This window comes from Ranitomeya variabilis, chromosome 4 (assembly GCF_051348905.1).
Source record: "Ranitomeya variabilis isolate aRanVar5 chromosome 4, aRanVar5.hap1, whole genome shotgun sequence".
NCBI classification, from domain to species: Eukaryota; Metazoa; Chordata; class Amphibia; order Anura; family Dendrobatidae; genus Ranitomeya; species Ranitomeya variabilis.
The window spans coordinates 24,821,966-24,841,700 of NC_135235.1; the positions used below are offsets into that span (position 1 = coordinate 24,821,966).

General features: G+C 45.5%; 1 protein-coding gene and 1 long non-coding RNA gene across 3 annotated transcripts in view; one reads left to right on the top strand and one right to left on the bottom strand.

Annotated features, from left to right (window-relative positions):
• The first annotated feature begins 405 nt into the window (after window positions 1-405).
• LOC143769522 (uncharacterized) lies at window positions 406-19,631 on the top strand. The gene is made up of 3 exons (XR_013214417.1): window positions 406-622; window positions 9,599-9,678; window positions 19,252-19,631. It is a non-coding gene; the product is annotated as an uncharacterized LOC143769522 (long non-coding RNA).
• Window positions 15,536-19,735, bottom strand: part of LOC143769521 (solute carrier family 2, facilitated glucose transporter member 3-like) — a 117,010-nt gene continuing 112,810 nt past the window's right edge. For both annotated transcript variants that reach the window (XM_077258152.1, XM_077258151.1), the window contains exons 6-10: window positions 19,105-19,292; window positions 18,910-19,014; window positions 18,208-18,309; window positions 16,872-17,081; window positions 15,536-16,310 (exon numbers count right to left, since the gene is read on the bottom strand). In XM_077258152.1, coding sequence (XP_077114267.1) covers window positions 16,101-16,310; window positions 16,872-17,081; window positions 18,208-18,309; window positions 18,910-19,014; window positions 19,105-19,292 — 815 coding nt within the window. In that variant the 3' untranslated portion in view covers window positions 15,536-16,100. The remainder of the gene's footprint in view (window positions 16,311-16,871; window positions 17,082-18,207; window positions 18,310-18,909; window positions 19,015-19,104; window positions 19,293-19,735) is intronic.

Consider the following 19,735-nt stretch of genomic DNA (forward strand, 5'->3'; position numbering starts at 1 on the left):
AAAAGTCAAATTTCATTTCTTTACAGTAACTATTGTCAAAGTAATGTGTTGTGATATAACTGAATAGACTACAGTCATGGCTGGCACCACAATGCTGTATGAGCCAGTGGTGGTACGTGTCATACAAGATCACCTACTTTTGCCAAGACATATGAGACTACAAAGTTACATAATGGCGCAACATGATATCACAAGTGATGCGTCTGACATCAGTGGTGCCCACCATGCCCATTGTGACATCAGAGCTACATGATATCACAATAACCGCTGATACGAATTGTGCCAGTGACTGTGACGTATATGATTCTATTGTGTAGTCATGTAAATTGTGACTTCACAATAGCTGTGGCCCTATAAATACCAGTGCAGGGGCCCCTGATCCTCAGTCTTTCGGACAGTGCCTTATTAGACAGTTCCTTTTGAGATACAAGCCATTGGATTGAAAAATAGAATATTCAGTTGGAGTCTTGAAGTCAACATGGACTCTAATAGAAATAACAAGAAAACATCACCCTCAAAGGAGGAGATGAAGTGTGGAAAGGAGGAAGAGGAGATTGTCCCAAAGTGGAGAGCCACAGAGATGGCCATGAGGCACAGGAGGGATTTAGCAAGGTGAAAGCAGGTAACCAAATGACAGCAGAATCCTTCAGAGAATGGACTCTGCCTATTGACTAGAAGGACTTCAGGAGCAGTAGGATCTTAATGACATCACAACCACGACAATGGTGAGCAATGAAAAATGGAAGTGGACGTCATGTGACTCTAAGAAACCCTGCCCAGGAGGAACTCAGGGGCAGCTATCAGACTGATTCTAGTGCCACAGTGGAAACACAGGGGCCTAGTGACTGACACTGATGGCCTGTGTATGGCTAGCATTATAGGGGGTCATCTGTGGCTGGTAGGAGCTAATGTGTAAGGGACAATGGAGTTACTGTGGTGGTGAAATGTGCAGCATCTGAAGGACAATATTGGATTTAAAGGAGTTGTCACTATTAGGGCATGTGGATGAGAGCTGCCCATGTGCCCCCTCTAAAGTTGCTACTCTGCAGGACTCAGGACAGGGGAGAATGCTTCGCTCTCTCATTAACATTTTTTTTCATTAATGCTAAATTGACTGCTTGGGCGTTCACCTGTCAGAAAAGTGACGATCATCTGATCATCAGTCGATCCACGTTTAGAAAAAGTCCTTTCTGCCACATTATTCTAAAAAAAAAAAGGTAAATGGGGAGCCCGTTTACTGAGGAATTAGGCTTTCAATGTATTTTTCATTGATTTCCAACAATCTGGATGATACCCCCACCACCCCCCAGTTACAGGGGCAGCATTAATGGTGAAGAACATATGGCACATAGGAGGCTTTGGTTCCCGCTTTCACACTATATTTAATTGTTTACTCATGTTTGTTTTTTTGTTTTCATTGTTGTATTCAGTTGCATTATGCCAACCCCCCATCCTCTAGTTTCAGATTCTGCTAAGAATGGGACCCTCCACTGCAGAAAGAGGGAATTGAAACCACAACTTGTCTTGCCCACCCCTTCCTATGCACACATCCATTATATTCACATTTACTATGGTCAGATTTATAGGGGACCTGTCACCACATACCATGTCCCCTTATAAAAGAAACATAAAGGAGTCCTCTAGACTGGAGGAGTAATTTCCATAAATTGTCCAGTAGGGAGGCCTGAGCCTCAAAGTTAATGCAAAAGTATGCACTAAAGGGTCCTTATGCAGAGCTGAATTCCTCTGCTGGTCACTGAAGAGTGGCGGAGGTCCATTGGTAAAACATTTGATAAGCCCCAAACCACCTCATCAAGGTCGGACCACCCATACCAATGGCTTTCCAGTGACGTCTAGGACTCAGCCATGCCATTGCCTTACTTAGACCGAAGATATTTATACCCATTCTTGGATAGATAAAATTGTTGTCAGGCATCAGGCAATTAGAGGACCTCTATTATCTTGAGATTTGGGGGTCCCAGAGGTGAGCAGTCTTTACCCATATAGAAGGTTATGTGAAGATATCTCCCCCTAACCATCCACCTCTGCCATAGCATAGTAGAATAGCATGCTGTCTATATTCATATAGTACTGCCATATTGTTCCAAATAATAAAAGTGCCACATCACATAGTACCTCTCACAAAGTGCAGGTTTTGGTGTTGTGAGGGCCTTGTACCGTGCAGGCCACCAGTAGCCAGGACCATGGATTCCACAGATTAATAAAAGAGATTTCAGTTCAAACATTGGGACTTTACTGAAGTTGATAAGGGTTATGTACAAGGGGTAGCGGGTACACAGTCTTATGTACACTACCTTCACAGTAAGAAGCCTTTCCATTCCTACTGTATCCTTCCTCAGTTTTCTCAGTAATTCTCATCAGGATCTCACTATCCTTCTCGGTATGTCTCTTTTACGCTGTTGATCACCCCCAGCACTGCACACTTGTTACTCGCCAACTCCTAACTAATTCTATCCAGGAGGCACAGTCGTGCCCCCCCCCCCCCACTGTGGGCTAGTCCCAACACCTAACTACGGAGGAGACTCTGCAGCGTAGCTAAAGGGTAGGCAGGGGGGGCAGTCGTCTCGTGCCCCAAGCTCAGAGCGGCCCACCCAGAGTTACGCTACCCTTAATTGTATCACTAGGCGCAGCTCGCCGATACAGTTAAGCTCTGCCATAGAACAGGAAGTCATGATCTCCCTGCGCTACCGCTTTCTGTTCTGTAGACCACCGGTTGGTCTATAGAACGGCTGAGGAGCCGACGTACGCGCAGGACATCAGAGTCCCGCTGTGGTGACATCATCGCGTCATGCCTGGACTCTGACTTCCTGTGCAGGCGCCAGCACGTTGGTTCACTCGAGCCTCATTTTAGGATTCGTCAGGATCCTGGATTAGGTGAGCATATGATGGTCTTCATTTTGATTAAAACTTGATGGGGCAAAATAAAGAATGAGAGACTCTGAAACAGTGGAGACACTGATCTCTCCTTCAAACCACATATCCAAGCCCTTTCCACTTCCTGCCGCCTTCAACTCAAAAATATTTCACGGATCCGTACATTCCTAAACCAAGAATCTGCAAAAACCCTAGTCCATGCCCTCATCATCTCCCGCCTCGACTACTGTAACTTCCTGCTCTGTGGCCTCCCCTCGAACACTCTCGCACCCCTCCAATCTATTCTAAACTCAGCTGCCCGACTAATCCACCTGTCCCCCCGCTATTCCCCGGCCTCTCCCCTCTGTCAATCCCTTCACTGGCTCCCCATTACCCAGAGACTCCAGTACAAAAGCCTAACCATGATATACAAAGCCATCCACAACCTGTCTCCTCCATACATCTGTGACCTCGTCTCCCGGTACTTTCCTGCACCCAACTTCCGATCCTCACAAGATCTCCTTCTCTACTCCCCTCTTATCTCCTCTTCCCACAATCGCATACAAGATTTCTCTTGCGCATCACCCCTACTCTGGAACCCTCTACCACAACATATCAGACTCTCACCTACCGGGGAAACCTTCAAAAAGAACCTGAAGACCTACCTCTTCCGGCAAGCCTACAACCTGCAGTAACCACCGATCAACCAAACCACTGCACGACCAGCTCTATCCTCACCTACTGTATTCTCACCCATCCCTCGTATATTGTGAGCCCTCGTGGGCAGGATCCTCTCCTCCTGTACCAGTTGTGACTTGTATTGTTCAAGATTATTGTACCTGTTTTTATTATGTATAGCCCTCCTTACATGTAAAGCGCCATGGAATAAATGGCGCTATAATAATAAATTATAATAATAATACATTATAGGGACTACTGTGGGGACCCTTATAAAGTGGTGGGACCATTATACAGTTTGGGGGCTAATGTGAGGTGAATTATATAGTTTGAGGGCTAATGCAGTGGCCATTATACAGTTTGGTGTCTAATGCAGGGGCCATTATACAGTTTGGGGGCTAATGCAGGGGCCATTATGCAGTTTGGGGGCTAATACAAGGGCCATTATACAGTTTGGGGGCTAATGCAGGGGCCATTATACAGTTTGGGGGTAATGCAGGGGCCATTATACAGTTTGGGGGCCAATCCAGGTGCCATTATACAGTTTAGGGGCTAATGTGAGGGCCATTATACAGTTTGGGAGATAATGTGGGGCACATTATATAGTGTGGAGCCTACCGTGGGAGAAATCATACAGTGTGGTGACTACTATGGGGGGCAATCATACAGTGTGGGGGGTCTCATACATTGTAGGGACATCAGTGGGGGTCATCATAAGTTGTGGGACCCATTATACAGAATGAGAGCTAATGTGGGGGCCATTATACACTTTGGGTCCTGTGGGGCCCATTATACAGTGTGGGAGCTAATGTGGTGTCCATTATACTGTTTAGGGACAATTATATAGTTTCACACAGTTTGGGGGCTAATGCAGTGGCCATTACACAGTTTGGGGAAATTATACAGTTTGGGTGGAATTATACAGTTTGGGGGCTAATGTGGGGCCCATTATAAAGGTTGGAGGCTAATGTGGTGGCTATTATACAGTTTATGGGCTAATGTGGGGGCCAATATACAGCTTGAGTCCTAAAGTGGGGGCAATCATACAGCGTGGTGACTACAGTGGGGGGTCTTCATGCATTGTAGGGACATCTGTGGGGGTCCTGAAAATTTTGGGGGAGCCATTATACAGCATGGGTGCTAATATGGCGGCCATTATACTGTTTAGGGGAAATTATACAATTTTGGGGCTAATTCAGGCGTCATTATACAGTTTGAGGGCTAATCTGGGGGCCATTATACAGTTTGAGGCCTACAGTGGGGGCAATCATACAGCGTGGTGACTACTGTGGGGGGCCATCATACAGTGTTGGGTCTCTCATGCTTTGTAGGGACATCTGTGGGGTCCTCGTAAATTGTGGGAGCCATTATACAGCATGGGAGCTAATGTGGGGGCCATTGTACACTTTGGGGCTTACTGTGGGGGCCATTATACAGTGTGGAAGCTAATGTGGGGGTCATTCTGCTGTTTAGTGGCAATTATGCAGTTTGAGGACCATTATACACTTTGGGGCTTACTGTGGGAGCCATTATACAGTATGGGGAACTAATGCAGTGACCATTATACAGTTTGAAGGCTAGTGAGTGGCCTACTGTGGAGGCCATTACACAGTGTGGGTTTTATTGCGGGGGCCATTATACAGTTTGAGGGCTTCTGTAGGGGTCATTATACTGTTCTTTGAGGGAGCAGTAGAGACATCTTACTATGTATAGAGGAGCTGTGGGCACATTATACTGTGTATAGGGGAGCTGTGGGGACATCATACTCTGTATAAGGGAGCTGGGGCCCACCATACTGTGTAGAGGTCAGCTGTACATTGGGGACTCAGTGGATATTATTTAATGTTAAATGGGTAGGACATATTATAGTTATAGGGGAACATAGAGTAAGAGTATTGTGGCCGTCAAAGGGGCAAAATGTGGGCACTGTTTCCTAGGGCATTTGCACAGGGCATTAATATTTTCTAAGGGGAGATTTACATTCTACAGGGCGCAAATGAGGCATTATTACTTTGTAATGGGCACAGTGGTGGCATTATTATGTGGATGTTGGGCACTAAGAAGAGCGCTGTTATTGTGCCAAACAGCAGGTGCAGTAATAAGGACACATACGGCAGCAGCGGCTCAGTATTGGGGTATCAGGGGCAGTAATAGGGACACATACGGCAGCAGTGGCTCAGTATTGGGGTATCAGGTGCAGTAATAGGGACACATACGGCAGTAGCGGCTCAGTATTGGGGTATCAGGTGCAGTAATAGGGACACATATGCAGCGGCGGCTCAGTATTGGGGTATCAGGTGCAGTAATAGGGACACATACGGCAGCAGCGGCTCAGTATTGGGGTATCAGGTGCAGTAATAGGGTCACATACGGCAGCAGCGGCTCAGTATTGGGGTATCAGGTGCAGTAATAGGGACACATACGGCAGCAGCGGCTCAGTATTGGGGTATCAGGTGCAGTAACAGGGACACATACGGCAGCAGAGGCTCAGTATTGGGGTATCAGGTGCAGTAATAGGGACACATATAGCAGAGGCTCAGTATTGGGGTATCAGGTGCAGTAATAGGGACACATACGGCAGCAGTGGCTCAGTATTGGGGTATCAGGTGCAGTAATAGGGACACATATGCAGCGGCGGCTCAGTATTGGGGTATCAGGTGCAGTAATAGGGACACATACGGCAGCAGCGGCTCAGTATTGGGGTATCAGGTGCAGTAATAGGGACACATACGGCAGCAGCGGCTCAGTATTGGGGTATCAGGTGCAGTAATAGGGTCACATACGGCAGCAGTGGCTCAGTATTGGGGTATCAGGTGCAGTAATAGGGTCACATACGGCAGCAGTGGCTCAGTATTGGGGTATCAGGTGCAGTAATAGGGACACATACGGCAGCAGCGGCTCAGTATTGGGGTATCAGGTGCAGTAATAGGGTCACATACGGCAGCAGCGGCTCAGTATTGGGGTATCAGGGGCAGTAATAGGGACACATACAGCAGCAGCGGCTCAGTATTGGGGTATCAGGTGCAGTAATAGGGACACATACAGCAGAGGCTCAGTATTGGGGTATCAGGGGCAGTAATAGGGTCACATACAGCAGCAGTGGCTCAGTATTGGGGTATCAGGTGCAGTAATAGGGTCACATACAGCAGCAGCGGCTCAGTATTGGGGTATCAGGTGCAGTAATAGGGACACATACAGCAGAGGCTCAGTATTGGGGTATCAGGGGCAGTAATAGGGTCACATACAGCAGCAGTGGCTCAGTATTGGGGTATCAGGTGCAGTAATAGGGACACATACGGCAGCAGCGGCTCAGTATTGGGGTATCAGGGGCAGTAATAGGGTCACATACAGCAGCAGTGGCTCAGTATTGGGGTATCAGGTGCAGTAATAGGGACACATACGGCAGCAGCGGCTCAGTATTGGGGTATCAGGTGCAGTAATAGGGACACATACAGCAGAGGCTCAGTATTGGGGTATCAGGGGCAGTAATAAGGACACATACGGCAGCAGCGGCTCAGTATTGGGGTATCAGGTGCAGTAATAGGGACACATACAGCAGCGGCTCAGTATTGGGGTATCAGGTGCAGTAATAGGGACACATATGGCAGCAGCGGCTCAGTATTGGGGTCTCAGGTGCAGTAATAGGGACACATATGGCAGCAGCGGCTCAGTATTGGGGTATCAGGTGCAGTAATAGGGACACATACAGCAGAGGCTCAGTATTGGGGTATCAGGGGCAGTAATAAGGACACATACGGCAGCAGCGGCTCAGTATTGGGGTATCAGGTGCAGTAATAGGGACACATATGGCAGCAGCGGCTCAGTATTGGGGTCTCAGGTGCAGTAATAGGGACACATACAGCAGAGGCTCAGTATTGGGGTATCAGGGGCAGTAATAAGGACACATACGGCAGCAGCGGCTCAGTATTGGGGTATCAGGTGCAGTAATAGGGACACATATGGCAGCAGCGGCTCAGTATTGGGGTCTCAGGTGCAGTAATAGGGACACATATGGCAGCAGCGGCTCAGTATTGGGGTATCAGGTGCAGTAATAGGGACACATACAGCAGAGGCTCAGTATTGGGGTATCAGGGGCAGTAATAAGGACACATACGGCAGCAGCGGCTCAGTATTGGGGTATCAGGTGCAGTAATAGGGACACATATGGCAGCAGCGGCTCAGTATTGGGGTCTCAGGTGCAGTAATAGGGACACATATGGCAGCAGCGGCTCAGTATTGGGGTATCAGGTGCAGTAATAGGGTCACATACGGCAGCAGCGGCTCAGTATTGTGGTATCAGGGGCAGTAATAGGGACACATACGGCAGCAGCAGCTCAGTATTGGGGTATCAGGGGCAGTAATAGGGTCACATACAGCAGCAGTGGCTCAGTATTGGGGTATCAGGTGCAGTAATAGGGACACATACGGCAGCAGCGGCTCAGTATTGGGGTATGAGGTGTAGTAATAGGGACACATACGGCAGCAGCAGCTCAGTATTGGGGTATCAGGTGCAGTAATAGGGACACATACGGCAGCAGCGGCTCAGTATTGGGGTATCAGGTGCAGTAATAGGGACACATACAGCAGAGGCTCAGTATTGGGGTATCAGGGGCAGTAATAAGGACACATACGGCAGCAGCGGCTCAGTATTGGGGTATCAGGTGCAGTAATAGGGACACATATGGCAGCAGCGGCTCAGTATTGGGGTCTCAGGTGCAGTAATAGGGACACATATGGCAGCAGCGGCTCAGTATTGGGGTATCAGGTGCAGTAATAGGGACACATACAGCAGAGGCTCAGTATTGGGGTATCAGGGGCAGTAATAAGGACACATACGGCAGCAGCGGCTCAGTATTGGGGTATCAGGTGCAGTAATAGGGACACATATGGCAGCAGCGGCTCAGTATTGGGGTCTCAGGTGCAGTAATAGGGACACATATGGCAGCAGCGGCTCAGTATTGGGGTATCAGGTGCAGTAATAGGGTCACATACGGCAGCAGCGGCTCAGTATTGTGGTATCAGGGGCAGTAATAGGGACACATACGGCAGCAGCAGCTCAGTATTGGGGTATCAGGGGCAGTAATAGGGTCACATACAGCAGCAGTGGCTCAGTATTGGGGTATCAGGTGCAGTAATAGGGACACATACGGCAGCAGCGGCTCAGTATTGGGGTATGAGGTGTAGTAATAGGGACACATACGGCAGCAGCAGCTCAGTATTGGGGTATCAGGTGCAGTAATAGGGACACATACGGCAGCAGCGGCTCAGTATTGGGGTATCAGGTGCAGTAATAGGGTCACATACGGCAGCAGTGGCTCAGTATTGGGGTATCAGGTGCAGTAATAGGGACACATACGGCAGCAGCGGCTCAGTATTGGGGTATCAGGTGCAGTAATAGGGACACATACGGTAGCAGCGGCTCAGTATTGGGGTATTAGGTGTAGTAGTAGGGTCACATACGGCAGCAGCGGCTCAGTATTGGGGTATCAGGTGCAGTAATAGGGACACATACGGCAGCAGCGGCTCAGTATTGGGGTATCAGGTGCAGTAATAGGGACACATACGGTAGCAGCGGCTCAGTATTGGGGTATTAGGTGTAGTAGTAGGGTCACATACGGCAGCAGCGGCTCAGTATTGGGGTATCAGGTGCAGTAATAGGGACACATACGGTAGCAGCGGCTCAGTATTGGGGTATCAGGGGCAGTAATAGGGTCACATACAGCAGCAGTGGCTCAGTATTGGGGTATCAGGTGCAGTAATAGGGACACATACGGCAGCAGCGGCTCAGTATTGGGGTATCGGGTGCAGTAATAGGGACACATACGGCAGCAGCGGCTCAGTATTGGGGTATCGGGTGCAGTAATAGGGACACATACGGCAGCAGTAGCTCAGTATTGGGGTATCAGGTGCAGTAATAGGGACACATACGGCAGCAGCGGCTCAGCATCGGGGTATCAGCAGGATGAGGAGGTTGTACAGGTTGGGAATAGATGGTGATGGCTGAAAATATGAGAAGTGAAATGTATCTTTGTTGTAATCTTTGCAGCTGAGTCCTGGCTGGAGAAGTCGTCATGTCGGTCTGGGCAAGATGGAAAAGATGAGAAAAATGAAATAACCCCGTCACCTGTAGGTCACTATATACTGTATAACTGTATTGTAATTATTATTATTATTATAGCACTTGTATGTTCTGCAGGACTGATATCTGCCACTAAATGGTCACCACACGGCGGTAATATCAGTGTGCCACCATAGTTGTAACCAGGGCAGCCAGTTAGCCACTCAGATGTTCCCCCCTCGAGCTGAACCCCTAAGCTACACCGCAGATGATACTAGAGGGGTCCGGCTAACATACATTTTTCCCCCATACCATAATCCTAACAGTAGGACCAGGATGACGTTTCCTCATGAAGGCCTCATGTGGTCTCCAGAAGAAAATCAGAGGCTGGAATGGAGCTCTGTTCAGCAATGAATCCTACTTTGGTCTTGGCCATGCCCCTTCCATTACATAACGCTCACCTTTTAACTTTTGGTGACCATGGTGCAAAAACTGAAAGTTATTAGCAAATTGCAATTATTTTCAAGTTTTTTTGAAAATTGCATTATGGTGTCTCACTATACAAGAAATGTGGCAGAAACTGCTTGATAAATGTGGGCCATCTATATATATAAAAACGAGTGTATGTATCGATGATGATGTCATAATTGTTGTCATGGCGACGTTGATGTCATAATAGATTGCAGTGGTGACGGTTATATCATAATGGTTGCCATGGCGACAATGTCATAATAGGTTGCAGCGGTGACGGTTATGTCATAATTAGTGTTGAGCGATACCGTCCGATACTTGAAAGTATCGGTATCGGATAGTATCGGCCGATACCCGAAAAGTATCGGATATCGCCGATACCGATACCCGATACCAATACAAGTCAATGGGACACCAAGTATCGGAAGGTATCCTGTATGGTTCCCAGGGTCTGAAGGAGAGGAAACTCTCCTTCAGGCCCTGGGATCCATATTAATGTGTAAAATAAAGAATAAAAATAAAAAATATTGATATACTCACCTCTCCGACGCAGCCTGGACCTTACCGATGTAACCGGCAGCTTCCATTCCTAAGAACGCGACCAATCACAGGCCGCGACGTCATCTAAGGTCTTTCAAGTGCTCATTCTTAGGAACGGAAGCTGCCAGTTACATCGGTAAGGTGCAGGCTGCGTCGGAGAGGTGAGTACCGTATTTTCCGGCGTATAAGACGACTGGGCGTATAAGACGACCCCCCAACTTTACCAGTTAAAAAATAAAATCTTCTTAAAAGTCGGGGGTCTTCTTATACACCCTATGTCGTCTTATAGGGCCGGTGAATATGTGCCTTTTGGGGGGGGGGGGAGTGATCCTGATGAGGACGAGGGGGCGTCTCACAGGAAAGTGAGTATCCCCCATTACCTTATCATAGCGCTGCAGCGTGGGGTCTCTGTGCTGGGAGCGGCGGCTGCTGTGCTGTGCTGTGCTGTGCTGTGCTGTGCTGTGGCGGCTCCTCTTCTGCAGTGTGGGGCCTCTGGTGCTGTGGGGCGGTGGCGGCGGCGTATCTTCATACAGTCGGGGCTCCTCCGGCATCTCAAAGACTGGAAGCCCCGCCGGCAACTCCATGGGTACAATGCGGTCAGGTGGCCTCCGGGAAAATGGCCGCTGCTCAGATTCAGATCTCGTCCCGAGATCTCGGGAGACGAGATCTGAATCTGAGCAGTGGCCATTTTCCCGGAGGCAGCTCAATAGGTGCGATGCGGTGGCCCGGCCGCTGGGGGCTGCGCATGCTCAGATTCAGATCTCAACGAGATCTGAATCTAAGCAGCGGCCATTTTCCCGGAGGCCAGCGCATTGTACCGATGGAGTTGCCGGCGGGGCTTCCAGGCTGAGATGCCGGAGGAGCCCCGACTGCATGAAGATACGCCGCCGCCGCCACCGCCCCACAGCACCAGAGGCCCCACACTGCAGAAGAGGAGCTGCCACAGCACAGCACAGCAGCCGCTCCCAGCACAGAGACCCCACGCTGCAGCGCTATGATAAGGTAATGGGGGATACTCACTTTTCTGTGAGACGCCCCCTCGTCGTCATCAGGATCACTCCCCCCCCCACCCACCATATACACCCGGTGTACAAGGCGATTCCCGGCGTACAAGACGACCCCCGACTTTTAAGAAGATTTTCAGGGGTTAAAAAGTCGTCTTGTACGCCGGAAAATACGGTATATCAATATTTTTTTTTTTTATTCTTTATTTTACACATTAATATCGATCCCGATCCCGATTTCCGATATCACAAAAGTATCGGATCTCGGTATCGGAATTCCAATACAGCAAATATCGGCCGATACCCGATACTTGCGGTATCGGAATGCTCAACACTAGTCATAATTGGTTGCCATGGTGACTATGATGTCAGAATGGTTGCCATGGCAAAGATGATGTCATAATGGGCATATGGGCACGGAACTATGGGATGGAGGATGTGTGATGGTTATATGGGCACCGGACTATGGGATGGAGGATATGTATGATGGGAATATGGGCATGGGACAATGGGATGGAGGATATCTATGATGGAAATATGGGCATGGGACTGTGGGATGGAGGATATGTATGATGGGAATATGGGCACAGGACTATGGGATGGAGGATGTGTGATGAGTATATGGGCATGAGACTATGGGATGGAGGATATGTATGATGGGAATATGGGCATGGGACTATGGGATGGAGGATATGTATGATGGGAATATGGGTACGGACTATGGGATGGAGGATATGTATGATGGGAATATGGGCACGGGACTATGGGATGGAGGATGTGTGATGAGTATATCGGCATGAGACTATGGGATGGAGGATATGTATGATGGGAATATGGGCATGGGACTATGGGATGGAGGATATGTATGATGGGAATATGGGCATGGGACTGTGGGATGGAGAATATGTATGATGGGAATATGGGCACGGGACTATAGGATGGAGGATGTGTGATGAGTGTACGGGCACGGAACTATGGGATGGAGGATGTGTGATGGGTATATGGGCATAGGACTATGGGATGGAGGATATGTATGATGGGAATATGGGCATGGGACTATGGGATGGAGGATATGTATGATGGGAATATGGGCATGGACTATGGGATGGAGGATGTGTGATGGGTATATGGGCACGGGACTATGGGATGGAGGATATGTATGATGGGTATATGGGCACGGGACTATGGGCTGGAGGTTATGTATGATAGCTATATGGGCACGGGACTATGGGATGGAGGATAATCATTATAATTTGTTATAGCTAACCGCATTTAGTTACTATGCCCGGGCAACGCCGAGCTCTTCAGCTAGATAAATATAAAAATGGGCCGTCCCTTTTAGGGGAATATTATTTAAGTTCTTTGAATCTTTTATGTATGCCATCAGTATATGATCTGTTAATGACACTATTAATTTGGCACTATATTGCAGCATTAAGTAGGGTGAGACTAAGAGCCTAGACAATAATAGACACATCTATGGTATTATTTTAAAAAAAATACTCAGAAAAACTTTTTTTATTACTTTTTGGCAATTTTTAAATGTTTAGCATCTCAGGATTTTTTTTATGACTTTCATTTTGACCTAATAGTGCTTTTTTCCCCCACAAAATGTAATTTTTTTGTTGTAAACAAAGAGAAAAATACATACATACATATATTATAAAATGAAATACATCACGTAGTATATCCATACAGTAAACAAATATTTTCCTCATGAATCATCATCACTTTCCATAATATGATACAATTTTAAAAACTGATAAATTTGGTTTTACAATTTTTTTTCATTAGAATTTTTTGGTCCCACTATGAAATATGTATATATGAAGGCTGGATATTTGCAAATCAGCAGCTCTAGTATGATTGGGACAGTGCTGGGAACCAACTTCCAGACTCATGGTGCTGGTCCAACAGTCATGGTGGCCAGAAGAAACCATCCAAATGTATTTTTTGGATGACCATTGCTATCATTATTAGGGCTCATTCAGATGTCCGTGCACATTAGTCTACAATGATAGCAATGATCATCTAGATAAGCTTGAACAATGGGCAGCGATTAATAGAATGGTATTTAACAGGAAGAAAAAAAATAACATTCTACATATGGGCAAGAAAAATGAAAATTACATCTACAGAATGGGAGGAATGGAACTAAGCAACAGCAAGTGTGAAAAAGACTTGGGTATACTAATAGATCACAGACTTCACATGAGTCAACAGTGTGATGCAGCAGCAAAAAAGGCAAACACAGTTCTAGAATGTATTAAGAGAAGCATAGAGTCTAGATCACGTGAAGTAATTATCCCCCTCTACTCCTCCTTGGTCAGGCCTCATCTGGAATACTGGGTCCAGTTCTCGACATATTTTAAAAAAGACATTGAAAAACTGGAGCAAGTTCAGACAAGAGCGACCAGGATGGTGAGCGGACTGCAGAGTATGTCCTAAGAGGAACGGTTAAAGGATCTGGGAATGTTTAGCTTGAAAAAAAGAAGACTGAGAGGAGACTTAATAGCCATCTACAAATATTAGATGGGCTGTCACAGTATAGAGGGATCATCATTATTCTCATTTGCACATGGAAACACAGATAAGAGAAGATACAGATTAGATATTAGAAAAAACTTTTTGACAGTGAGGGTGATCAGTGAGTGGAACAGGCTACCACGAGAGGTGGTGAGTTCTCCTTCAATGGAAGTCTTCAACCAGAGGCTGGACAGACATCTGTCTGAGATGGTTTAGAGACTCCTGCATTGAGCAGGGGTTTGGACACGATGACCACTGAGGACCATTTCAACTCTAACATTCCATGATTCTATGCTAGACCGCGGCAGCTAGACTGACCGCGGCGCTCTGACCTGAACGAAGCAGCTTCATGTATTTCTATCAGGCTGTTACTCCCGGGTCAGGAGAGCCGCCGCCAGTCCATGGATTGCAGTCCAATATCGAACTGATGTGCACAGCCATCTTAATGAGCCCTTATTGGAATCAGGATCCCCCCTGCAATCATAGCCCACCCAATTACATGAATGGTAGAATGACTAGTTACACTTGTAATGAGTCCAGGCACCATTCATAAGGGAAGGTCTAAAGAAAGATTAAGGCTAAAAAAATGAATAAGTAATAAATGGAGCAAAAATGGTGGCAAAATGGAATGTGTTCTTTTATCTATTCTTTAAAAAAAATGGATTTGTTTGAAAATTGATGAGATAGTTTCCATTGTGCATCAGTTTTTATTCTGATTTTATGAGTCTCTGAACACTTCTATTGTTCTGTGCATTGCTTATAAAACAGATGCACTAATGGATGATATAATGGATGACCCTTCCGTTATGATCCGTGAAAAGATCTGTTTTTAGGGTTGGACAAAACCAAAAAAGTTGAGCAGACCACATTTTATGTTTCATGGTTCTAAGGTTTGGCCGTACATGCTTGTAATGTCACTAGGATGAGGGGAGTAAGATTGATGGCTCATTGTTCTCAAAGGCAAAGGATGGAACATGCTGAAATTCAGCATGCCCAAGCACTTCTTCACCGGATATATGCAAAACTAAACAATCAATAGTGCACCTGAAAATAAGCTGAGAAATCCACTTCTTTCTCCTCCTGGACTGATAATTCATTTTCAGTTCAGGGTAAGATCTGTAAAATGTGTATTCAATGAAGGCACAATTTCCCATTAATGAGATAACAGTTGGTACTTTTAAAATTCTATGGAGGAGACATTCCACTGCACGTTCTCCTAAAACAACAGTTCCAGTTTTCCATGGAGCTTTATGAGCACCAACTGTCATCTCTTATCTCAGTAATAGGAAAGTCTGTATTCACTGAAGTCACATTTTACCCATAAATACGATCAGCGCAAGAGGAGAGAAAATGAAATTTCTCTGATAAGATCTATTACAGTTTCTTATTTTCATGTGCACTATTGATTTTTGTAAAAGAAAATTAAACCGACAATTACTCTTTAACACTTGCTGTAGATTTGCTAAATATTACTGCTAGATACACAAGGGCCCTTCTAGCAAACAGGGATCATTCAAAGTGGACAATCCCTTTTATTTCAATCTATAATGTAGCCGTGTCTCTGAGATAAGGGAAGGGGGGGAGATGTTTCTGCAGAATCGTGTGAGCCGGACAAGATAGAATAGCAAATATATAAAAATATCTTCTTGAATACACTTTAAATAAATAAACTAGACGAAAAGTTCTTGATGGTCCTGGTCCTGATCATTTGTACCAGGAGGAACAAGGCTCTCCATTCTTATAATACTATACACTATATGCAGTAAATCTGGTTCTGATGGATCCAGGGCCGCTCACATCTGCAGAATGATGCAACTTTTTCCAAGACTTCCATGTAATCCTTGCAAAAAAAAATAAACTTTCCTGAGATGTTTCAGTTCATGGTCTGATCGTGTTTGGAGCAGAAGAGGTGGAGCGTGGTGGACATCTACCATCGCCTCATGTTCTGCTTACTCCAGAGGATCCTGCGGCACCTTAACACCGGTCAGTTCTACGCTGTTGCGCTTCCTGGCAGGTTCTAGACGACTCTTTTTCTGAAATTCCTGGGCTATGTCTTCAAATGTCCGACCCCTTGTTTCAGGGACTTTGAAGAAAGTGAAGATGAAGAAGATGATCAAAAAGCCCATGAATATGAGGAAGACAAAAGGACCGCATCCTTTCTGTAGTTTGGAAAGAGGTGGGTAGAGGAAGAAAAAAGGAGATTTATTAAGTTGAGAGAACACGATTATGGAGCTCGTTCTTTAAAGAAGTTTTCTGCCAAGAGCTGAGACTTTCAATTAGGTCCTACTCTGAGACAAGTAACGGGGCTGACAACCCATGTCCAAAAAAATCTATTCCGAAAAGCAAAAAGATTTCTGGTACCTAGCTCCGATCTCTGGTTTGTTGAGGTTGGGTTTCACTTCTTTGGCCAGCTTGGCATCTCCTGGCACCACTGTTGTTTCCATGTCATGATGTTGACCGGGGTATGCACAGACATCATATAATGACCTGGAGCCTAGGAAATGACCAAGGCTCCCTGGATGCCGGACCAAGGACGCCGGCAAAAGAAGTCCAACTGGCTACAAGTGGACCGGACCAGAGGTCAGAACTGGGTAACGTAAATCTTTTTGCTCACCCCTATGATCCAGTCCTGTCCTAAGTGTGGACAGGATATTGGATATGGTCCACCCACTTCTTGGTGAATATCCCCTTCCGATATCTATACCACCTTTCCAACTCACCAGTGCATAGGGAAACAACATGCCCACTAGAAAGTTTGCCGTCCAGTTGGAACATCCAGATACAGCCATGGCTGCCGGCCGAGGACCTTGACTGAAGAGCTCAGCTACGATGAACCAAGGAATGGGTCCTGGGCCGATCTCAAACAAAGCCACAAACCCAAAGACTGCTGCTATGCTGACGTAACTCCATCCTATTACCTGGCCATCATTCTGGAACAACAGGAGGAAAAATAAAAACGTTATCACTGTCATCAAGGGATCACGCTACCTTCCTCAGGAGGAATGGACATCACTATAATTGGATGGTGTTAGACTGGTGGCGGAGGTATTACTACATGGGTACTGTCATTATAGCATATGTTGGCAATATTATTTCGGGCAATATACAGTGATGCAATTTGGGAACTAAGATATTATGATTAAACCACTGTATGGTGGTCTTATTTGGGCACTATATGGCGGTATTAAGTTAGCACTTTATGGTGGAGTTCTTTAACAATCTTAGGGCAATATTATGTATTTGTGTTATTATTAGTTATGCTATTAATACCCTCTTTATAATTTTTTTAGCACTCTTTACTGGTATTATGTAAGTACTATATAGTAGTGTACGGTGATATTATGTATTTGTTAACACCTTGGCATCGCAGACAGTTTTCACATTTTTGTTTTGCATAACTTTTTGCCATTTTACTATCGATATAGCCATATTTATTTTTTGTGGGACAAGTTGTATTTTTTGTTGGCACAATTTAAGTGACCATATAAAGTAGTGCAAACCATTTTTGCGGTATTTATTTTGCGAGTCAGCAATATAATGACAATATAAAAAAAAATTATGTTTTTTATAAAGTTAGTTAAACTTTTACAAGTTGGTTAGCGTTGCTATCTTTTTGGCTCAAAACTTTTTTATGTTCTTTGTGAGTTATAAATTGGTCTACGACGAGCTGTACTTGTTCTAGCTATTATTTTCACCTTCATATGGCTTTTTACTCAGTTTTTATTCTATTAATTGGGGGGGGGGGGTGAAGTCACTAAAAAGCAGCAATTTTTTTTATCTAGTGCTATCTTGGGACACAGAACAAGGGATATATTGACCACAGGTACAACAATATAGTGCAATACAGACAGACTACCTTAATTGGAGCATTAGCTTAGCAGATGCAGTACTTTCTCAGTTGCCTGTAATTAATTATTTTCCTATATGCTGTGAGCTCCCCCTGGTGGTGGCAGCAGGTAATGGAGTCCATCCCAAATATTGCTGTTGGGCCCCATGACTGTGGAGTGAGCCCCTGTTTTAAGGAGATAAATGGCTAGGAGGGAGTCATGGTCTTACGTTTAGTTTCAAGGAAATTGTCATTATTACTGCAAACACTGCCATTCCACCAAGACCAACTAGGTGCAGAGTCCGACGTCCGGCGCGTTCTACAACCAAGAGCTGGAAGAAATGAGAATATCATTCACATTTGCACATATATTAGTATATGAAGTAGTGAGGAGCAAATCTTCTGCAGTGAAAATTAGGAAATTTGCTCCCATTTGGTCAAAAAATTCAACAACAAATTTATTTTGATACAAATCAAATGTAGATTATTTTGGTTTGATCTCCAGACCCCTGCCCATAATAAACATACATAAAAACAAATAAAATAATTATACTTGCCTTCACCTGTCCAGTTGTCTTCTTTGGTCAAGTCGCCGGTGTGGTCTGCATTGGGCCATCCTTGATGGCAAAGATGGCCCAGTGCAGACCACACCGGTGATTGGATCAAAGAAGACAAGTGAAGTCCAGGTGAATATTATGTTTCTATCATTTTTTACTCTCCCTACACTTTTTAATCCAACCAAAAGGTGGCTGATCAGCCACCTTTTTAGTGGATTCACGTGTTTCAAATCACAAAAAAATCCCGCATTTTGTCAAAGCCAATTATTTTGTGAAATTCGAGTTGAACTCAATGAGTCTCAAAGTGATTGGCTCATCTCTATGGGGATATTACTAATATGATGAACTAAGCTCACACTGTGGGTCAATACTCACCGACACTACCGTAAAAACAGTGTTCACCACACCAGCACCAATGGTTGCATAAACCGGATTCGGAACATTTGCAGTCTTGAAGATACTTGTGGAATAGTAAAACACCTGTAAAGAAAACCAAAGCAGTCAATCAGAGGCTAATAGTGAAAAAAAAATGAAAAAAAAGAACAAAGGCTGAAAAATAAGATGACTTACTGCATTAATGCCAGATAGCTGCTGCGAAAGCTGCAGAACGATGGCGATAATAATGGGCTGCCGGTACTGACTGAAGCGGAACAGTTCTATAAAGGACACGGGTTTCTCCTGTGCCATGCGGTGACCTTCTTCCTTCATCTCTTCTAGGTCAGAGGCCACGTCCTGAGTGCCCCGAAGTTTCTGAAGAACTAAAATCACATATGAAGTCCCTCAGTATTAAACAAAAAGTATTCTACTAATACTCCATTACTAGTGCCTCTCCTACAACTGCTATGACTTCTTCTACTAATACTCTATTACTAGTCCCTCCCCTACCACTGCTATGACTTCTACTAATACTCCATTACTAGTCCCTCTTCTACCACTGCTATGACTTCTTCTACTAATACTCCATTACTAGTCCCTCTCCTACCACTACTACGTCTTCGTCTACTAATTCTCCATTACTAGTCCCTCTCCTACCACTACTACATCTTCTACTAATACTCCATTACTAGTCCCTCTCCTACCACTACTACATCTTCTACTAATACTCCATTACTTGTCCCTCTCCTACCACTACATCTTCTTCTACTAATACTCCATTACTAGTCCCTCTCCTACCACTACTACATCTTCTTCTACTAATACT